At 42.2% G+C, this 21855-nt stretch overlaps 3 protein-coding genes across 3 annotated transcripts; 2 read left to right on the plus strand and 1 right to left on the minus strand.

Annotated features, from left to right (window-relative positions):
* Positions 1–7562: 7562 nt before the first annotated feature.
* LOC311340867 (ubinuclein-1-like) lies at positions 7563–11945 on the plus strand (the record flags this gene model as incomplete). Its single annotated transcript, XM_084465767.1, has 12 exons — positions 7563–7817; positions 7955–8065; positions 8270–8368; positions 8658–8798; positions 9061–9158; positions 9285–9813; positions 10080–10183; positions 10451–10570; positions 10776–10919; positions 11029–11079; positions 11162–11796; positions 11893–11945. The coding sequence occupies 12 exons, from the start codon at positions 7563–7565 to the stop codon at positions 11943–11945; spliced, it is 2340 nt and encodes a 779-aa protein (XP_084321893.1).
* A 776-nt stretch (positions 11946–12721) lies between these two features.
* On the minus strand, positions 12722–16377 carry LOC311340873 (intercellular adhesion molecule 3-like). Its single transcript, XM_084465773.1, has 6 exons — positions 16234–16377; positions 14320–14518; positions 14032–14107; positions 13735–13870; positions 13296–13637; positions 12722–13157 (listed from the first exon to the last, which is right to left on the minus strand). Exons 1-6 carry the CDS (start codon positions 16286–16288, stop codon positions 13066–13068), a joined length of 900 nt encoding a protein of 299 aa, XP_084321899.1. The 5' UTR covers positions 16289–16377; the 3' UTR covers positions 12722–13065.
* A 2225-nt stretch (positions 16378–18602) lies between these two features.
* On the plus strand, positions 18603–21728 carry LOC311340874 (uncharacterized protein). Its single transcript, XM_084465774.1, has 4 exons — positions 18603–18679; positions 20662–20785; positions 21074–21392; positions 21517–21728. Exons 3-4 carry the CDS (start codon positions 21104–21106, stop codon positions 21681–21683), a joined length of 456 nt encoding a protein of 151 aa, XP_084321900.1. The 5' UTR covers positions 18603–18679; positions 20662–20785; positions 21074–21103; the 3' UTR covers positions 21684–21728.
* The last annotated feature ends 127 nt before the right edge of the window (positions 21729–21855 follow it).

Below are 21855 nucleotides of genomic sequence, written 5' to 3' on the forward strand. Positions count from 1 at the left end.
AAAACAGGGAGGAATCAATAGGTTTAATGATTTTTGGTCATTTAACCAGTTAGAATTGGACAGTTTGGGTCCCTTTCGACTGGAAAACATGTTTTTGTGAAAGCCAAATATATGTCTTACTGAATATGTTATTATCCTGTGAGGATCTCACGCAATGTTCTTGTGTTAGATCTGACACATCCTGTCTTCGTAGACAACTCGTCTAAGAAGTACAGTATCTATTCTTTCTTTATTTTTAATAATGCTTAATCACAAATACAGTATCAGATGGCTGTACAGGCCATAATAGGCCCACCACTATTATTTCAATGTTTTGTTTCAGAAAATAATATTGTTCACCGTTAGCTATTTTCCAAAGCCCTGGACTTAAATGACGAGATAAAGCCGTCATTCCCGTTGCAACGTGTTAATTCAATTCTCTGGCATGTGGATTCATTAAAAAGTAAATGTGAGAAACAACGCAACAGAGACAACAGCCTTTCTTAAAATATGTACCAATTAGTTTGTTTGGTAGTCACCATTAGTCATTAGTCAGTGTTTACGTAAAGCCGGAGCGGAGGATTCCCGCGTGTTTCCTGAGTTTTCCCAGCAGGTGTACTCAGGTTTCATCCCACCCCCACACACAAGCATCAGGCTCATTGCTTCATTGGCTTATTGGAGGTCCTGAATTGACAGTGTGACTGCAGGGTTAAGCTAATGACCCTGCTAGATAAAAAAGAAAATGGGATGGATGGGTGGGTGGGTGGAAAACACATGTGGGTGGTGTGGATGGATGGATGGATGGATGGATGGATGGATGGATGGATGGATGGATGGGTGAAACACATGTGGGTGGTGTGGATGGGTGGATGGATGGATGGATGGATGGACGGGCGGATGGATGGGTGAAACACATGTGGGTGGATGGATGGGTGGATGGATGGGTGGATGGATGGGCGGATGGAGGGGTGGTGGATGGGTGGAACACATGTGGATGGGTGGAGGGGTGGATGGAACCCATGTGGGTGGATGGATGAATGGATGTGTGGCAGGGGTGGAGGGGTGGGTGGGTGGAGGGATGGAGGGACGGAACACAATGTGGGTGGTGTGGATGGGTGGTGCACATTAACAACATTCAGAATCCTTATGAAATCACCACCAATCACCATCACGTCTTATAGGCCTCTGTTCATTAAAGTTGCAGCACATCACGCACATGTGAACGTGAACTACTGATTGATAATTAGCACCGAACTCCTCACAGCACTAAACTATGTGCTCTGGTGCCAGAGAAGTAGGGGCATCGGGACCTCATTCTAACCACCTAGCCAACGTTTACAACCCTGCGTGAACCCGCGCAGAGCACTTTGTGTTTCTCTTGAGACAAGGCATCAAAGTAATATTCATTGTTAATTAGCGAACCAAGGTGATGGTTAATTACTCAATTACGGCAAGCAAGTTAATTTTCAACTATCTAAGTGGAGCCCCGTGATTATTTAGTTGATTTATTTATAATTAAGATCTAGCTCATTTAAATTAATTGTCAAACGGTGATTGTGATCCTGGAAGCGGTTTTGCAGCCCAAACCAACTCAACTATATACAATTCCAATTAGGGTAAAGAGGATTTTGTATATTGGTATTTTTTTTTCCCTGGCACCTAATAAAGGCTTTGATAATTTAGACCATTTCCTTCTGATCCTGTGTGAGTGCTGGGTCCTACTAATCCAATGCAATTAGAACTTTTTCTCCCTCTAATTATCAGCATAATTGAGCTGCCGACAGAATATAATGGGAGAGGCAAATTGTGATTGAATTGAAGTTTCCTCTTTAATTTGCCCCTTTCTTATAGGAAGATGAAATAAAATGTAATTCGAATTATCTCAGTTCACACTGATAACAACCCTCCCTGTAAAACTTTCTCAACGTTTACGTCAAGAGGAGTTTAAAATGGGTCTGGCACTTAATAATACAAACTTCTATTAGAGCAATCACTTCTATTCAATTAAGAGTGACTTATCTCCTTTGCTGAAACGTGCCTATTATGCCAAACGCCAATGCTTGAAGGAGTCCAAAATGTCCTTTTAATTGTTATCAGCCAATCAATCAGTCTGTGCTCTCACTCTTTCATACATCTTTTTCTTTTCTCTCCCCCTTCTCCCTCTTTCTCTCTCCATCTATCCCTCCATCTCCCTCCGTCTCTCTCTCCCTCTATTTCCCTCCCTCCCTCAACCCTCATCTTTGAGAGCTGGTCCCCTGCCTTGGCTTGAGCCACATGGAATAGACCTAATTTACTACCGCCGCCCTGGGGAAATCTGCTATGCAGATTAACATTTTCAAAATATAGTAATGACATCATTTGAGAAACAGTGACAAGAATTTGTTCTCTAGTATCTGGTGCATAAATCAAACGCATGCGGTTTCTTTTCGCTGTGCCATTCTTTATTCTCATTCCACACATAAAAGTATCAGACATGCGTATGTGTGTGTATATTTGTGTGTGGTGTGTTTGTGTTATTTTGTTCGTGTGTGTGTGTGTGTGTGTGTGTGTGTGTGTGTGTGTGTGTCTGTATTTGTGTTTATGTATGTGTGTGTGTCTGTGTGTTTGTGTGTGTCTGTGTGTGCGTGTGTGTATGTGTGTGTGTGTGTGTGTGTGTGTGTGTGTGTGTGTGTGTGTGTGTGAGTGTGTGTGTAGATATTTATTGTTTATGTCTGTATGTCTGTGTGTGTGTGTGTGTGTGTGTGTGTGTGTGTGTGTGTGTGTGTGTGTGTGTGTGTGTGTGCGCGTGTGAAGCTAATGTTTTGATGTGATGGGCGTACACACTGGATCAAAGTCCACGCAGCCACTGGCTGGCCACTCGAGCCCGACCGAACCATCTGTAGGAGAAGGAATGGAGGGATGGAGGGAAGGAGGGATGGAGGGAAGGAGAAGGAAACAAGCCCCCTTGAGGCCCGCTTAAACCCACTCTGTAAACGAGCAAAGATGTTTTAATTAGGAAGCAAGTTAACGTGCATCTCATTTTAATCACTTTAATAGATATCCCAGTCAGTAGGGTTTGAGGCTGTATAAATTGAAATCACAGGCTTCCCTCGCCCTCGGAAACAAAGAAACAATCTGAGAGGGCCTGAAAGGTTTTCTTCTAAGGTGACTATTTCTGACATGGCTCTTTACCCCGTAGCTTTGTTTTTAGCGAAGGTCAACGTCTCGAGACCTTAGCCAGGATATGTTCATTATTGTGATAATATAAAAATATTAGAATGTTTCAGAACCCAAAGGTGGAACCAGTGTGGAATGAGAACAGTAGAAAATAATGCTTGTAAAGAAAATGTCATGGCGAACAACTGGCATAAGAGTAATTAGTTATGTAAAAGGCTATTTGGTGTCTTTGTTTGTTTGTTGAATACTGAATGCTGAATGCCCTGATGTCCATTTTCTCTCTCTCACTCCTAACAATCGCTTTACTAACACTTTTAACGTTTGCAAAATTGCTAACACAGAGGGTAAAAATCCTGAACTCATTCATGTCTGCAGTTAAATTTAGGAATTACATCCTTGTGGTATTTGTATCATTTCTGATGATGGCAATCAATGGTAAAACCGGTGTGTTCTGGTAAAACCAGAACACACAATGCCTACAATACCTCCTACATACTACAATACTATTCACTCCAATACTAAACACAATACTACTCACCACAATATAGGCAAAAACAATATTCAACTATAATAGTACTCACTTAAAAGGTATCCTTTTAGTACAATACTACTCTCTACAATTCTAGGCTAGTACAATGTACTTAGTACAATGTTACTCACTAGTATAATACTACTTATACAATACTACTCACTACAAAATAGGCTTAATACTACTCATACTATTCACTACAATACTACTCACTATATACAATATAATCACAAATAACCATCAGAGCAAGGGTTAGAGAAGGGAATCAATAAGCATGCATTGCGGGACAAAATAATTACCAAATTGATTATATGTGGTAATTTGTCAATACTGTAATGCTTAATAATAAATGACTAACAACGACTGAATTGAAAGTAGCTATAAATTGTGTTAATGGTTATTGTAAATAGGGAATTGAACAGTGGTAATTCATTCTACTGTGCTTCAATCATGAATCGGTTAATATTATTCTTTCATTTTGCTTAAAATCAATATAACACAGAATCATTTTTTATGGCCTTTTCATTCAATGCGCCAAGAAAACTACCACAATTAGTCAATAATTGCATTTGAATAAGTCCACTAAGCAGAGTTTGACACCCTCTTTCCTATTCTATCTAACATGTGCCTAATTGTTTACCGTCGCTTGTTTACATAAATACAAAATGCAGTGGGAGGGGAGAATAAAAGGAGGGTTAACACTCAGTACGCTAAGAATGTGCTTGAGAATTAATAACATTTTGTGGCAGATAATTACTTATCAATTAAAGCTGTTATCCTGTCTAATTAGGCACCGTTCATTAAATTCAGCCAATTTAAACCTTAATCAAAGTTAGCGGAGCCTGACACCATGGGTAGGTGGGACAGCGCCCCCCAGTGGCCGTCTGATGACCCGCGGGCTCCGCGGAGGACTATTAAAGTTATATACGCCGGGTGATGAAGGCGCAGGAAACAAAGAAATAGACGGGCAAGTGAGCAGAGCAAAAATAAATAAAACCGTTATTTTTCTGGGGCTTATAAAAAAATAACGACGTTTAAAAGAAAACGCTGCCACTGAAAGGCCTATCCTACTTGACCTGTTCATATAACTAAGGGAATATAATCCTAAAAACATATTGCAGGCCATTTGAAAGCAAAACGGTCTCTTTCAACGACGCCACGTCGCCTACTTGGAATGTTAATTAATATTGGCTGTTGTTTGGTCTAGTTAATAAATGGGTGAATTATACACCTCGGGGGCACCGCCTTCCCAATCGGTTTAAATTATTCCTCCCGACATTGTCCTCCAATTTCCCCGCTCTGATCCTCCACTGATGGGGTCCCTGTCATGATCCAGTCTGGCCTGCACGCACGCACGCGCACACAAGGCGTGTACCCTGCCGTCTCCATCTGTCCGTCTTTGTTCTGCATGGGTGTATTTTAGCTCATTGCTTTCTGCATTTATTGATTCTTTTTTTTTTTTTTTTTTTTTTCATTTGGTGCCTGCTCTGTTGGACCTCGCGCCGTCAGCGGAGGGTGGCAATATCTTCCATCCCATTAACTCGTTTGAGAGGCGAGGCTGGTTAAACAAAGGCGCCCGCAATCTGATCCCCCTTTCCCCTACTACCACTACCACGCCACACACACACACACACACACACACACACACACACACACACACACACACACACACACACACACACACACACGCAGGCAAGCAGACACACACGCAAACACACGCGTGACGCACGCTCGCACGCACGCACACACATACGCACGCACCCGTCCTATCACTCGCTGTCGCGCACTCACTCTCCGTATCTCCCTTCTGTCCTGTTAGACAAAAAGGATCCATTCATTTGCACCAAGAGTCCACACCGTGAAATACCGTTCTAATTGCAAAGTGGGGGGTGTCGTGTAGGTCGGTGTGGACTACAGCAGGACTCATGTGGGAACAGCGAGCGTCACCATCTTCGGGTGATTTGTGAGCACTCGATGCATGGTGACGGGTTGCAATTATCCTGTTATTGTAGTTGTCAGAGACCCTGCAATGAAAGGCATACAACGTTAGCACCGAATTCAGAGGTGTCACAACACATACAATTGATTGTGACACTTTCCATATGTTTGGTCATCTGATGCTAGATTTGAACCATAACCTGAATTATTGGACAATTTACAATTATTAAACAAATATTATTTTATTGTGTTATACAAATAGGCCTTTAATATATATGATGCTATATGATATATGATATATGGGCTATATATATGTTTGTGTGTGTGTGTGTGTGTGTGTGTGTGTGTGTGTGTGTGTGTGTGTGTGTGTGTGTGTGTGTGTGTGTGTGTGTGTGTCCATATAGGCTAAGACCCCTAAAAACCAACCTCTCATTAACTGATTTGTTATAGTATACCTTGTCATGATCTCCTGCTATGCACTTGACTAATAGATAAATATACAATGTATTAAATGATCAATTGTGTTAGTGTGCACTCGAGCTGTTCATTACAAACTTAATCCTGCAGCACTTTACATTGTTAACTCCAACTGTATGTCTTAATAGTTTTAGATACAAAAATAAATTATGTTGCCTCAAAAACTTGCGCTAAATGGCTTAATGTATAGTTAAGTGTCATGCACACCCTATGAGAGTTCATATGCTATTGATTCCGTTAGTAATGCGTAACATAGACCATCTACTAAATTAGGCAAATATGGCACGGGTAATTTTTTGTGCATTTTTGCAGAAAAATATAGGCCTACGTTGTATCTTTTTTTCCTTTTTCGAAAAAAATACGCTCTTTCTTTTTTCATTACAATAAATAAACATAAATGGCTTAGTTGATTTAACATCAGGCAGGGAAACAGGCAGACGGACAGGCAGACAGACAGCAGACAGACAGACAGACAGACAGACCACGCATTTACCAGTCAGTCATTATAAATCTCGAGCGCCTTCATGTGGTCATTTTAATACAATGCAGTTCAACTCACAAATAACAGCCCAATAAAGAGAGAGAGAGAGAGAGAGAGAGAGAGAGAGAGAGAGAGAGAGAGAGAGAGAGAGAGAGAGAGAGAGAGAGAGAGAGAGAGAGAGAGAGAGAGAGAGAGAGAGAGAGAGAGAAATACAACAGTGTGCGATCGCAGCAGCAAGATTCGTCACCTGTTGTGATGAGAGAAGGATCTCAAACTCCCCATAAACAGATTCATCCCCCTGGACTCACTCTTTACACAATACACTATTGCACTAGTGCACACATCCTACATTTTGTAAATAGGCTGCTGTCTACATTTTAGAGTGTATCTTTAATTGATCTGTTAATACGAGATATTGTAATTTTTATAACATCGCACATTTTACTTTTTTATAGTACTTTTATAGTATAATATTATATGTATATATTTTGTATTTAACGTTTTATACTTATTATATTATACTATATATATATATATATAATTATTATTATATTTTATTGTTCACCTGCTTTGGCAATGCAAATGTATATTTCTCATGCCAATAAAGCTTTTTTGAATTTAATTGCGAGAGAGAGAGAGAGAGAGAGAGAGAGAGAGAGAGAGAGAGAGAGAGAGAGAGAGAGAGAGAGAGAGAGAGGGAGAGGGAGGGAGGGGTGGGGGGGGCTGATGATAGCCTACTAAATTAGGCTACTTCCTTACTTAGTTTGATTCACTATAACATAGGCTACTTAAATATATTTTGGGATGAATTAACGCTCACTAAGTACCTAATAGTAGGGCCAGGGCCAACCGATTGATCATCCAATCAATCTCATCAGCGCGGAAGCGGCCAGCTGCAGCCGCGCGCCACTCACTGAGCGCACCTGCACGAGTGTTTTAACAATCAACGTTTCGTTTCTATGTAGTCACGCGCTGTCCTCCCCACTTCACGTTACTATGACGATGGCCGAAGTCAGAAGAGTGCAGTTGACCACGTTTCCTTGCGATTTCTCTAGTTCCCCAACTGATGATAAGTCAACGTTGCACAGTAATGCAGCACCAAGTGCGCCTGCATCGGTAGCGCTCTCGGAGACTGAGGGAAAGTGTTCAGAAGCGGCTGAGTCTCAGTCGACCGTAAGATGCGTACTCAAATTATTCGAATCCAACGAACGCGCCTTTCCGGAGTTCAGCTATACGGAACTGGTGGAGAAACACAAGGTGGGCTTCCGGTTGGCCTGTGAAACACGGCAACACCAGCCAATAATACCCTTGCTTTGAAAGTGCCGCTGAGGCAGAGCTGGCTAGGCTGAATGTTGCAGATGTCAATCATATTGCCGCTGTTGTGTATTTTTCAGCAGAGTGGCTCCATAGTCCTTAAAGATGGAGCTCAGAACAAATGTGAGGAGCAAGAAACTCCATACCATGAGGAACTGGCTGCCATTGCCCGCCAATTTGAGAATAAATATGTAAGTGGCTCTCTGGAGCATTTCTCACTAAGACTCATAAACCCACCTTTTTAATCAAAATATTCTCCTAAGATATGTCTGGTAGACTAGATGGCTTGCATGTCTCGCATGACTTTAAGTTGATTTTTTTTTTTTTTTTCAACCTGTATTTAGTTTGTTCTTTAGAGACCTTTTTTTAAATGAGGCTTCTTTCTTTACGTACAGGGTGAGGCGAAGAAGAAAAAGAAGGACCGCATCCAAGACCTGGTTGATATTGGATATGGCTACGATGATGAGGACTCTTTTATTGACAACTCTGAGCCGGTGAGGAAGATTGTGGACAGTTTGTTTCGAAATTTTGATTATCCATCCCAATCTGTGTTATCAACGATAGGGCAGCTGATGTCCTCACAGGTGGAAATCTGTCCAAACCGTGAATAATTTCAAGCTGCAAAACATTTTTTGGTGGAGTGGCGGTTGAGAATGTTGTTCTATTGTACACAGTCTTTCAGTTTGACATGATTTAAACGACAAAAAAAAGGCGTATTTTCGTGCTGGACTTGGAAATTGTAGTGTATTCCCAATGCAACCCTTGTGGTTTTTTTTCCTCCAGTATGACGAACTTGTACCAGCCTCCCTCACAACCAAATACGGAGGATTCTATGTCAACTGTGGCGTACTTCAGTTTCGCCTGGTTTCCGACACTGAGGTGGAAGATTTCACAACGAGAAGCATCAAACTGAAGTCTCCAAAGGTATCTGGTGCATTATGGTAGCATGCAGGTATTTTATAATATTTAAAAGATTATTAAAAACAATATGACTTGGCTCTGAATACCATATATTCTGGGTTAAGACACCATTGTCTGCAGTCTACCAGAGTACCTTGAGTGACTCATTAGTGACATTCATTTAGAATCAGTGACACGTTTGGCGGTGGGACGGATAAAACAGTCTGCTAAATTACCAAAAAGCAAATGTTTTGAAAATTGAAATATGAAATATTTGCCTTTTCAGAAGCGTAAGTCGATGGAAGGATCGGTTAAACCCAAAAAGAGGCGCAGAGAAGAAGGGGAAAAGCGGAAAAGGACAAAGATTACCGTTTCCATGGAAGGGTGAGAGATTTACGCAAGGCATGGCCATTTCTTGGGATGTAAGGTCGTATTGACACTGTCTTGGTGTGAAGAGACGTGTCGGTAACTCGCTGACCAAAATGGCTCTGTTGTCGTTGTTTCCGTCAGTGCTTTATCGGGAAACGTGGTAGACGAACCGAAAAAAACTAAGAAGACATCTGCCGGCCCTTTGAGTGTCACAAACATGCTAAAGAAGTTCCGAAGACAGAAGGAGAGGGAAATGGCGATGCGGGGGGGTAAAGGCGGGCCGTCTTTCGGCACACCAAGGTTTCCCATGTGTCCCGCGGACGCGGCAGGGGGCGGAGGGCCTGGATTGGCCGATCCCCTGCTCAGTCTGATCGGCTCCACCAACGACCATGCACTTATCCAAGCGGCGGTCACGGTGGACTTCGACATAGACTTGGACTCTTTGTTAGACGCCACTGAAGACGGGTCCCAGCTCAAAGCGTCTCAACACGCCAGCGAGATGCATCCCGCCATGGCTTCCCCGGCAGGCGGAGGTGAGCAGAACCTGTCCACCGTTCTGTTTCCGGACCAGCCTCAGACAGAGCTCAAAGGCGGCTTGGTACCACCGCCCGGTACCCTGCCTGAAGGCCTTTCACCAAAAGCAGAAGGGAGGATTGGAGAGCTGACGTCGGTAAGCTTGTGTTGATGTTATTCGGGGGTTGTTCAATCTGAGCTAAAGGTGCGTGTTGGGATTGTGGTTTCATATTTTGGAACTTGTAATAATTTGTCGGTTGGTGTAGAAGTTTAGTTGCACACAAACTTTAACTGCCGTGTAGGGAAGGGATAATGCAGAGACACTCCCACGTTTTTAAGATAACACTTAAAATGTTAAGAAGTGTGTTTTCTGTTTTTGTTATTTTTGATCCAGCACTCATGTTTTCATTCCAAATGTTGCAGGATCCTCTAGAGAAGTTAAGGGAAGCTATTGGCAAAGTGATGCCAGAGCAGTTGGCCCGTTTCCATGACAACCGGCAGGCACACGCACAGGTCAAGTCCACAAAGTACGCTCACTCACGGCGGATTGGATCGGTTCATAGCTGCGGTTTTGCCTCAGTAATTTGAATTTGGTTTTTAAGGGTTTCCTCATTCGGCAAGGAATTGTTACTCCAGTAACTCTCCTGGATTCCCTGATGAATTCCTCCCATCACTCTGTAAATGATGAAGTAGTGTGAAGACATTTTTATTGTCTCTAATTGTGACACTGATTCTTAACGTTGAATGTTTTTAGGAATCCCTAGTGCTCTCATCTACTTGTTTTTGTTTCTTAGGGGGTCTGAAGAGAAGAAGTCCAGAGAACAGAGGGCGAACGCAGCCTCTGAGGATGAGGGGGAGGAGAAGTTCGGGAAGAGGGGTCCCCAGAAGAAGTTCAAATGGAACGAAGAGATCAGGTCTGAGCAAGGAAAGACATGGCTAACACATCTGCCTGTCATTTGTTTCATTTTATTCACGCAGAACAAGCCCAAAGGGGCAACTTGTTCTCTAAGAAACACATTAACCATTCCAGTCATCTTGTAATGAACCTTGTGAAGTTCATCTTCGAACCAGATTATTGTAATATTTCTTTCTCTGAACTTAACATGCATGTACAAGCAGAGAGTGTCTGGGCCTTGTGGTAAAAGCAAAGATGGATAGATATGAAACTGAAAAGATTGAGGATCAAGAAATGGAGGAGTACCTGAAAAGCTTCCTTGACAACGAGATAAAAACTCTATGGCCCAGAGGATGGATGCAGCCAAGGTAATTGACGCATTTGGTCATCTTCACTATTTACAACGAAAAATGCACCAAAAATCCTCTAACAGTTTTTTCCCCCTTGTTTAAATATAAACATACTATTTGCATTTAGGCTACTGCTAAATGAGAGCAAGAAATTTCTAGGTCAATCATCTTCCTCAGTGTAAGTACACCACATTTTTATTCCAAAAAAAACCCTTGCCCTTTCAATAGGCTTACATTTCTGTTCACCTCGTCTTGTGAAGCAGAAGTCTGAAGAAAGAGAAGGCTGAGAGGAAAATGGCCTCCGTCAACAGCGGTTCCAGCTTCCCACATGGCTCCACTGGATCACCTAATGGCCATTTCCGCAGCGCTAGCTCCCCCGAAGGGTCAGCCCTCTACCTGTACCCTGACAAAAAGCCTCTGAATGAAGTCCCTACCGCCAACGCTCACCCCAACGTCTCTGTGTTAACCGGGGGTACCGGCGTCAAAGTGCTTGGTGCAGAACCACCCGCAGCCCCCGGAACGGCGGAAAAACCGCAGCGTGACGCAGACTCTGCGAGCGCCGCTTCCATCCATTCACCACTGGACCTGCTGGCGGAACAAGCGCTTGCCCGAGGACTACTCTTTAATGCCACAATTTGCCAGAAGCTAAAGGCTGTGGCCGCTTCCTCCGCCAAGGGCAAGTACTTGGACCTCAACAGTCCACCCTTCCCTCCCTCTGCTCCTAAGTCCAGCCCGGTAGGTTTCCCAGGGGTTGGTATGGGCCACTTCTTTGAAGCCACGGCACCACAGGCTGCTCAGTTCCCAGGACAAGGAGAGGCTACAACAATGCAGGCTTTGGCAGACGACTGCACCATCATCATCCATTCACCGGGAGAACGCAACCATGTTGCACGCAGTGAGTCTGTGTGAGCTTGTGCTCAGGATGCGGTGCATTGCAATGAAGTGGAATGGGCAGTTTCATACTTGCCATCATTTGTATTTACTTTTCTAGACCGGACCAATATTCTTGAAGAACAAGACATTGGAACACGCGTGCAAATGTAAGCCCAAGATATTGTCCACATATGGAGTTCACAGAACTGCCCAAATAACAATCATAACGGTCAGTGATCAATTATTAATATCAATTAATAACTGGATCAAAGTTGTACTCCCAGTATTTTCTTGCCGTATTGAATGTAATGAATTGCTGACCAATTACAAATACGATGACTACATTGCCTTTCTTTGATTCCAGATGATTACTAAATACGATACAAAAGTGATATATTATATTTTCACTGTTTAAAAAAACCTTATTTATAAGTTTCTTTAATTTGATCTACTGTGCTGTCCGTCCCAATGACCAACAGACTTTTCCTCACTTAAAGTCCTAACAAATGGTGCACAACCATGACACGTTTCTTTTTTATGTTTTCATTGTTTGTCTGTATGGCAACTGTAATTACTGAATGAACCCTGAGCACTAATAAAATGAATTCATGGAATGATAGTTTTCATGGTTATTGCTTCTTGGTTCACTATATGGTTTTTTTTTCATTCAAAAAGTTAATTTGATGGTAAATGGCCATGGCATGTGTTTTGCTAAAAGGAAGTTAATCAATTCTTGCCTTCCTTACTTTTAAATTATATTTGTATGTTAAGGTAATGGTTGTTATTACCTGTTCATTTGCAAGGGAAAAAAATATATAGACGGAGGAAAGAAGCTAATATACAAAGTCCACCTGGACTTCTTATGATTTGATATAATGACTCTTGGCAAAATTGGAAACAAGACAACTGTTGACATCAAATGCATAGACAAAAAATGGGAGCATAATTTATATTTCTATTACATTTCTGTGGTTTTGTGCACTTGTCAAATATTGATTTATATTAACAGTTTACTATTTACAGAAATATTCTACATGAAATTAGCACTAATGTTGTGTAAGCAATTTGCACACAATGTGTACCTGAATGAGATCTTTATGGTAGGTGGTATTTATAAGTAGCAATGGTCTAGTTCTGACACCACCAATTGAGGGGGGTAACAGAAAAATACACACGATATCCATTTGGCAGGGAAATGTTCTAGACGTTATGGAGTCTGATGGTTTAGCTGATCATATATCTTCCTCTGTTCACAATAGGCACGGCTCATCTAATCCAAAACAGCATTGTGTTACATAGAATGGTTTGATACCCAATAAATAAACTGGATGGACAGGAGTAAAAAGCTCTTTATGAAGTGTCCAGAGTGAGCGTTGCATGGTCCTATAAAGAAGGGATAAGACCGCATTAGTTATCAAATCAACAACAGAATCAAATGTATTAATAGTTTTCAGATAGAGGGTTAGATACCCTAAGCCTTGCATTCAAAAGAATAACTCCCATACAAACACACACACACACCTTTGGCACTGAGGCTGATAGCTTTGAGTTTCTGTGACCGCATCACAGGAGGTAGCGCTGGTCCTTGTGGTCCCAGATTCAGCTTGGCTTCACACCAGTACTGGACCCCGTCGTCCTCTCTGCAGGAGCTGAAGCTGAAGGTGAACGTCTCTGTCACCGGTGTCTCCACAGAGGTCCTGCTGGACTGTACCGGGCCCAGCGCGGTGTCTCCTCTGTAGAAGGTCACGGTGAGGTTCTGGACAGGAGCAACATCCTGGACGCGGCACTGGAGGACGTACTGATGTCCTTCAAGCAGTGGGCCAGTGTGGTTTACAAAGCTGATGGATACGTTGTCCGGAGGTTCTGCAAACACACACACACAAACACACACACAGGAATGATGAAGACAAAGACATACATTTCAAAATAAACCAGAGACAAGATCAAATGTGGTACTGACTGTAGACGGTGAGGTGAAGCACACTGGAGCATTCCCCACTGTGATCAACCATCACAAAGCACTTTGGTTTAAGACCCCACTCTGTGACGCTGGTCACGTTCAACACCTGGAACAGATCCCGTGTGTACACTTGTTCCTAAAGTGGGGGTTTAAGAATGACCTTGTGTTATACTGTGCATACGACAAAGAAAACATTGACTTTGATTTTGTTCCTTATTTTCTTAAGTGTCTGTTCTCATCATTCCTGGATGTTTTTGTTGAAGTAGGTTAAAAAAAAATGGGAATGTACTTCCTTACCGGTTCAACAAGCCAGCCGAGAAAAATGAACTCCATCATTTTTATGGAGCAGTTAGCAAACAGCGGATCCCCAAACCTAAAGCAATTGAAAGTAATTGAATTGACACACCGATTAGGTGACTTCACAAGTGTACCATGTGCCCTATATATGAGATTCTATACTACTACAAATGCTAATGTGAACTTATTATTGTAGCTTTTTTCCTTGATTGAATCACAACCAACAACATTCTGTCAACGTGACCCTCCTGGTAAAATATGAATGAGTCCTAACGGCGACCTCCTCACCTCACCACCAGTTCAGAGGGGGAGATCACCAGGGTGCATCGCTGTTTGCTGCTGATATCCAGAGGGCTCTGCGACGAACTGCTGTGGGAAGGGGAAGGCTGAGAGGATGGAAGAGCAGGAGAGACGCTCGGTCGAAGGGATGCAGGCGAGGGGGGTTGAAAATGGAAAAGCGACAGGGTGGAAGCAGGGTATGAGGTAGCTAGGGTCCCGTGGTGCGGTTCAGTGGGGTGTGGAAGGAAAGACAGACACAATACGTTGTTACTCAGAGGACACGTTAACCATTGTGTGTGTTTTTAAGATCCCCATTCAAGCATAAAGACGATGACCTTTGGCACTAACTTTGACCGGTGTTACGATACTTAAATTGTTTCCCCATTTTCAGTGTTTGCACACTGTCCTAACAAACGCCGACACCCAACTATAGAATTCTGGCCGGCGCGGGCCAACACCAACAATAAACTTAATCTGACAATAGTCTCTCACCCCCAGTGGGCATGCCGCACTTGTCCAATGTTGGGGCTCGTCCAAAAGTGTTTTTTTCACACAATAAAAACACTTTTGCTACCATCGCAAAAGTGGTTTGCTGTGGTCGTTTTCAAGAACCTTTAAATTATGAATTATATATGGAGTCAGTCTTGACTCCAAGAGCAATCCAATATTTATAACTCCAGTCTCTGTTCATGTTGTCATTTTTTAAACTATATAATCGGGTTGTCGGTCCGTCTATGTTCTTTGCTTTTTTTTTGCTGTATAGGTAAAGAAGCAGTATGTATATTTACTGGCATTTAGCGGTGCGGTTTCAGATTGCAACCAGCTAAATACACTCTCCCCAAGACCCTCCCTTTCCCACGAGGTAGGATCAGCTATAGTGGCGTGTACGGTAAGGTGCCAGTGGGTACTTCCAAAATTATGTCATTGTCAATGACAGCATCGAGTAGCCAAGTGTTAAGTGATTGCTTAATAGATTTAGTTTAGAGTTATTTAGTCTGTACAACTATAGTTCATAGCATATAAGAAATGGCAATTATGATTACAAATTTAAAACTCATCCTCTCTAGAGCCGTCAGTCCATTCTGGGCTACTGTAGAAACACAACGTGTTTAAATTATATTAAAGTTCTTTCCATCACATAAAACACATTGCTTTAATTTGAAGCAGAAAAAGTTCAGCCGAGCTGCCAGTCACTTTCATTTAATTTGATCGAAGGGATTTCCTTAACTACCGTTTCGCCTATTTTCTTGGTAATTTCCCCTCTTTGTCCGTGGTGGGGCGAAAGTTGAATTGACATCACCAGATAGTGGAAGGAACAATATTATATTTTTCTGAACTATTGTGAACCCTTGTGTGCTAGTACATGGAATACACCCAGTTTCTTCCTCTGAGGAAGGAAGGACACCCTGCCCAAGTCAACGAGCTCGCCTTTCTTTTCTATGACTATTGTTTCAGGGAATCCTGGCCGTATTATTATCCTGGCTATCAGCTAATCTCCTTTACGGTGGTGCCACTGGCACGTGCAGGCTGTGTGTGTTTGTGTGTGTGTGTGTGTGTGTGTGTGTGTGTGTGTGTGAGTGTGTGTGTGTCTGTGTGTTTCTCTATTCCCCATCAAAGGAGATGTTGTAAACAATTAAAGTATTCACTTATTAACTCACATGGAATAACACAGACATCTGCATTCCTTATCTGAACATAAAACCAATAGTCAGAAATGATAATGTCACGTTATTCAGTATTCAGCAAACAATTAAAACAATATTAAACCATTTCCTAATTACTTAACCAACGATTTGTCTTATAATTACAAAAAAATCGAATGCCATTACATTAAAGGCATCATGTAAACAGTTAACACATTAGTTGGTTTGGCTGATAATGTGCTGTTACCTGCCCGGCCGGTAGACCTCATCACTCACTCACCTGCGTCAAGGACCGAGGAAAGGAGGAGCATCGCAAGCCATCTACAAACACACATACTTAAGCTTCTGTGTCCGAGCAAACGCAGTCCACGTTTGATGTCTTTATCCTTAAGCGGGGACCGGTCGTCTCAGAGGCTAGCCGTGAGTTGCCACTAAAGCCTACTTTTTTTTCTACGTGTCACACCACTGCTTTGGCCTCTTTAACCCACAGTGGGCGTTTTCCATCGGTAGGCTGCACCAAGAAAAGGAAGGAAGGGAGGGTCAAGAATAACGTGGGCTAGCATTGTAAGCAATGTGTGTGTGAACACAAGCTATTCTGGAACCTTAAACATAAATAATGGCTTGTAAAAAAAAAAAAACAGGCAATAGTCAGGGGTCTTCTTATTCCATTTTAGGCCTACATTTAACCACATGTTTTGCTGATGTTTTGGATGCATGTTAGTCACATGTAGTAATAAAATAAAACAAACTGTCTGTCTATCGTCAGTTGAATAGTATTATTTTAATGAACAGCCTTGGGTTTAATTAGGGTGGCCACATTTGTTACTTCAATATACCTGTTAGTTACATGTAGTAATACAATTTAAAAAACTGTCTATCGTCAGTTGAATAGTATTATTTTAATGAACAGCCTTGGGTTTAATTAGGATGGCCACATTCGTTACTTCAATATACCTGTGATAGGTCACTTTCTCTTTCTAACGGCGGGTGGGAGACAGACTTCACATCACAAGTTACTGGACAGAATTAGTTTCAAGCACATTCCATTTGTGCCCCTAGGGGGCAGAGATGAGCGATCATTTCAGTGGTATGATGCAGTTGGCCGGGACGACTCCTAAACTCAGGGTTTGAATTTGTGACATGTGAGATTATTCAGAAAACCATTGTTTATAGCTCAGGCATAGCCATATCCCAATAACTGACTGAGGTAATTACAAAAAGAGAGTACAAAAATTCTGACCGAATCACATAGGCTTTTACATAGGCTTTGAATCGGTGACCAATTCTGTAGCCTACCTATTAGGCATGGGCAAAACGATTCTTATCCGGGAATCAGTTCTTTCAGTTCCCTTCACTATCACAAATCGTTTGTTTGATTCGTTCATTCAGTTCTTTCAGTTTGTTAAGTCATATGGTCTGTTACGTCATTTGGCAGGGAATCTCAGGTGTCTGGCCTCACCCCTTTGCTTTTGAATATGAGGTAAGCCCGCAAATGGGGCCTTTTAAAACACCAGAAGGTCTCAGACGGTGACGGTGCTCGGGAAAACAGCTAATTTCTGTAGCATTAGCCTACGACGCCACTCGAGCATTACACATGTGTGGTTTTAAGAAGAATAGCCCAAGCTGCCTCAACCACCATGAGAACGTTTGAGACTTAATCAATATAAAGTCGAGGGGAGACGAAGCTCTGTTTGTTTGTATCTTTTATTTACGTGACCATATTTTTGTTTTATGTAAAATAAAAAAAAAGAAGCAGTTCTCTTGTTTTGGGAATCAGTTCTCGTCGTTCACCTTCGGGATTCGTTCGTTTTGACCGAATCGTTTGCGAATCGCCCATGCCTACTACCTATTGATTATTCGATTTGAACGATTTTTCCGAACAAAGACAGTTCTGAGACTCAGAGAAATCTCCTTTGTGGCCACTATACACATGAAGAGATGACGGGGCTTGACGGTTATGGTGTTCTGTAAATGATTAACCGAACAACACACAATGATGACAACACAGATAAACGATGTAAAACATCACACATGACAAGTAGGTACCAACACAATATTACATCTGCAGTCCTAAGGCAAACAGGCAAGGTGGCGAAAATAGCATTTTCCAACTGGTTGAACATTCAATCACATCAAATCTAAAAAATATCCATTCAATGACAACCAAAAATGAAGAAAGTAGTCCACTTAATATCACGCACAACGTGTGTTTCTGAATCCCAGGGACAGTGCTTTGTGTTGCTGCCAGTCAGAACCAATGGCATGATGTGGCCCATTGATTAGAGTAAGTAAAGGCAATCATTAGGAGCCTATTATTTATATATGTTATGATTGTGATTAGCACAGCTCTTCAATTTGATAGGACGCATCATCTGATTCTCAAGATTTAAAAAAAACAGGCCTTCGTAATACATATTACCAAATTAACAACGCAATGACCGACAAATGAATAGCTGATGACCATATAATACAGCTCTAAAAAATAAAATAGATAGGTAACGTGACCATTCTTTAAAAAGTCGTGACTATTCGAGCCTTCAGTGAAATGTTAATGAAGTTCTATGTTCAAATGTTGCAGACAGTAGACAGTAAACAGGAAATCCGACCACACGCTTGGCTTACTCAACATCAGCCCGCCGGCTGTTGAAAGTGAAAGCGCCCAGAAACACCCGCTTAACCCAAAGCTCGTGATTTGGAAGAAGAGCATTCAACTGACTGGAGATAAGGTACGGTTTTAAACTATCATAAAAACTTGCATTATGGGAAAAAATAAGTACAACGGCCAGGCCTATAGACTTAGCTCTGTCGGTTTCGTTGTCTCCGTTAACGCGGTTCTGATCCATCATCATGAGAGGAACTAAAGAAGTGCTGCCCGAGCAGGTTTCTAATGTAACTATTTGACAGTGCAGTCTCTGAGCTATATATGCGTTAGAAAACGAGATCCGTTGATTTTTATTCATGTATTGTTTTAGAATTAGTGAATATGAGTAATTGCCTAATACAAAGCCCATATACAATTCACACCAATCGTAATATGACATTGGCCACATAAAAAAAAAAAGTGAACAGCAAAACAAAAGAATCAGATTTGAGCAACAAATCGGAATATAACACTAAAGGCTTGCAGTGTGAACGAAGCCTTTCGGACTAACATATTTCAAAATATCATCTGTCATCTGTTAGACTCTGTCTCATACCCCATTTGAAAATCACAAGTTGTAGCCATAGCAAACAAGCAGACAATGCAGTCTGCTTATTTGAGATTGACCAGTCTGATGTGCTATGTTGAAAGGGCTTTAAAAATAAAAAATAAATTCAATGGTACTCTGTAGGACTCTGTCTCAAACCTGCATTGTCCTATTTCTGAGACGATTTGGAAATCACTAGTTATGGCCATAGAAAATGAGCAGACATTACCATATGCTAATTTCCAAGCAGGTCTGACATGCTTGGTCCAAAGTGTTATAATGCAACAATTGTCGCCTGACATCATCAAACCAATTTGCAAATTCAAATTTGTCTGGAAACTCCGATTTCCAAGGGCCGTTATCAACAGCCGCTGATTAAGAATGCCTCTGGACGCAATTGGATAGACCTACAACCAATCAGAGAAACTAATGGCGTGCATTTCACCAGCAGCTATCTTGGTTGTTTATGAGAATGCGGTGCTCCCATAGGGCCCTCCTCTGATTCATCATATCAGAACAACCCCATATGCGTTCAACAGTGATTGGCCCGACCCTGGCAAGGTCTGCTGGAAATTGGTCTAAACTCGAGGGCAGCATTGTTAACGTAGGGGAAGTATTGTAAACAAGCTAAAGTATTGTAGAGGAAAAAAACTAAAATTGAAAATCCCTTATGTTGCGTTTCCATGTTTGTTATTCATTTAAAGGTGACATATGGTGTGTTCCAGATGCCTCGGACACCAGCCTTCCGAGTTTCACTTGTGACGTCTTTTCCTGTCTCATAGCACTTATAGCATACCCATTTGTCTTTGTGATTGTGTCATGTCATTGGCTCGTCATTGTTATTGTTAGCTACATTAGTCTCTTTAGCAAACCAGCTCGAACACAACTTTACATTGTATTGCATGCACAGCAAGACCGTGCAATGCATACATTGGTGACTGGAATAAAGTAGCAATGTAATCAATTGTGGAAGAGCATTTAAAATCAACATTAAAATGACCAACGTGGTAAAATACAAAGAAAATAAATCTCTTTACGAGCGCAGCCATTTTGGTTGAGAGCGTCATCACATGGCTCGGTATACTCTCAGAATTCCGAGGGGGCAGACCAAAGGGGGGCGTGCCTCAGAGAAAAGCCGCAAGAAAGCTGGGAGATTTCCCCACTTGGACCTCGGAAGGCTGGTGTCCGAGGCATCTGGAACACACCAATATTATACCACCAGGTGTGAGTGTGATTAGCCATTAAAAGCCGTTTTGAAAATCTGCCTCTTCTGACATCACAGTGGGCGTGTCCACACAGATGTGTGACGGACAGATGAGCAACGTTTGCTACAGTCCACTGGGTGGGCTGGTGGACTGATCTATCCAGCACACCTCTAGGTGGACAAGCCCACTTGTGATGTCAGAAGAGGCAGATTTTCAAAACGGGTTGTAACGGCTAATCACACTCACACCTGGTGGTGTAATATCACCTGTCATGTCACCTTTAATATTTGTTCCCTTTGTTTCACTTTGATGCAGGTTTCTGATGTTGGGGCGGGGTAAGCTGAGTGGGTGAGTTCAGACAGTAGGAGGTGGACTTTGGGATGTCAACCACCATTAAACAAAACAGTAGAAGATTGATCACGCAGCATAATGTAACTTGGTGAGTTTGGGTGTGAGTGTGTCGTATGCATTGACGGTAGGCCTGGACTCAAATGTACGTATCATGTTTACTACCCACTACTATCTCAAACATGATTATGAGATAAGACTATATTACTCAAGATAAAAATTCCACTAGACGTATAGGCCTACGTGTAGAGTTTAATAAGAAAACAATGATTGAATGTGGTGAATTGGTCTGATGAACGACCAATGTGAAGATCATTGACCAAACCTGTGTATCCTATAGATTGATTTGATTTGAACGATTTTCCTCTAACACTCACAGTCACAGCCTTTGTTGTGAAGCTCAGAGGAAATGAACGTCCGAGAAATCCTCCTAAACTCTCTGGAGGAACTGGGATCCGATGACTTCAATAAGTTCCAGTGGTATCTCTCAGATTCAGGCCAAAGAGACTTTAAACCGATTCCTAAGAGCCTCCTCGAGGACACACTGAAGCACGTGACCGTGGGCCACATGGTGGAGCGCTACGGCCCGAACCGAGCTGTCACCTTCACAGTGGGGATCCTGAGGAAGATGAACCTCAACGAAAACGCAAGGAAGTTAGAGGAAACAACCCGGTGTGGCCCAGAAAGGGACGTTGAAGGTGTGGGAAAGCGTTCATGATTAAAACCTCTACTTTTTTTTGGAGGCGGATTGCTTTGAAATTTCTGTACAGCTTGTAGGCCTACAACATTAATGTGTTAGATTTACATGTCATTGATTTCCAGACCAACTCAAACCCAGTGAGCAAGTGGAGTGTGCTGCTGCCCCACCAACTCCTCCCAGCGCCAGCGTCTCTGTGTCTGCTGATCACAGTGTGGTCGTGCTGCCTACACTTCACCACAACCACTGTTCTACTGGCTCGTTCAATTTCACCATCAACATCCAAAAATAATTTCTTTTTGTAATGTAAATTAATAAGTAAACTTTTTATACCTTGTTTTGATGTGTTTGTGACAGGGCTGCAATTTTATAGGCCGCATCATCTGTTTTACAAGATAGGCCTACCTTGAGTGGCACAGACACCGATTGTAGCGACCAGAATGGTTTAACATCTAATCGATGGG

The sequence above is a fragment of the Micromesistius poutassou genome (assembly GCF_964030765.1).
Source record: "Micromesistius poutassou genome assembly, chromosome: 3".
In the NCBI taxonomy this organism is placed as follows: domain Eukaryota; kingdom Metazoa; phylum Chordata; class Actinopteri; order Gadiformes; family Gadidae; genus Micromesistius; species Micromesistius poutassou.

Bases quoted from the DNA above. Each gene is read 5' to 3' on its own strand.
- LOC311340873 (XM_084465773.1), bottom strand. From the start codon at position 16,288: ATGTGTGTTTGTAGATGGCTTGCGATGCTCCTCCTTTCCTCGGTCCTT. The intron at 13,638-13,734 runs GTCAGTACCACA...GTGTGTTTGCAG, and splicing joins GCTTCACCTCACCGTCTACA to AACCTCCGGACAACGTATCC. The intron at 13,158-13,295 runs GTGTGTGTGTGT...CCTTCTTTATAG, and splicing joins TATCAGCCTCAGTGCCAAAG to GACCATGCAACGCTCACTCT.
- LOC311340874 (XM_084465774.1), top strand. From the start codon at position 21,104: ATGAACGTCCGAGAAATCCTCCTAAACTCTCTGGAGGAACTGGGATCC. The intron at 21,393-21,516 runs GTGTGGGAAAGC...ATTGATTTCCAG, and splicing joins CCCAGAAAGGGACGTTGAAG to ACCAACTCAAACCCAGTGAG.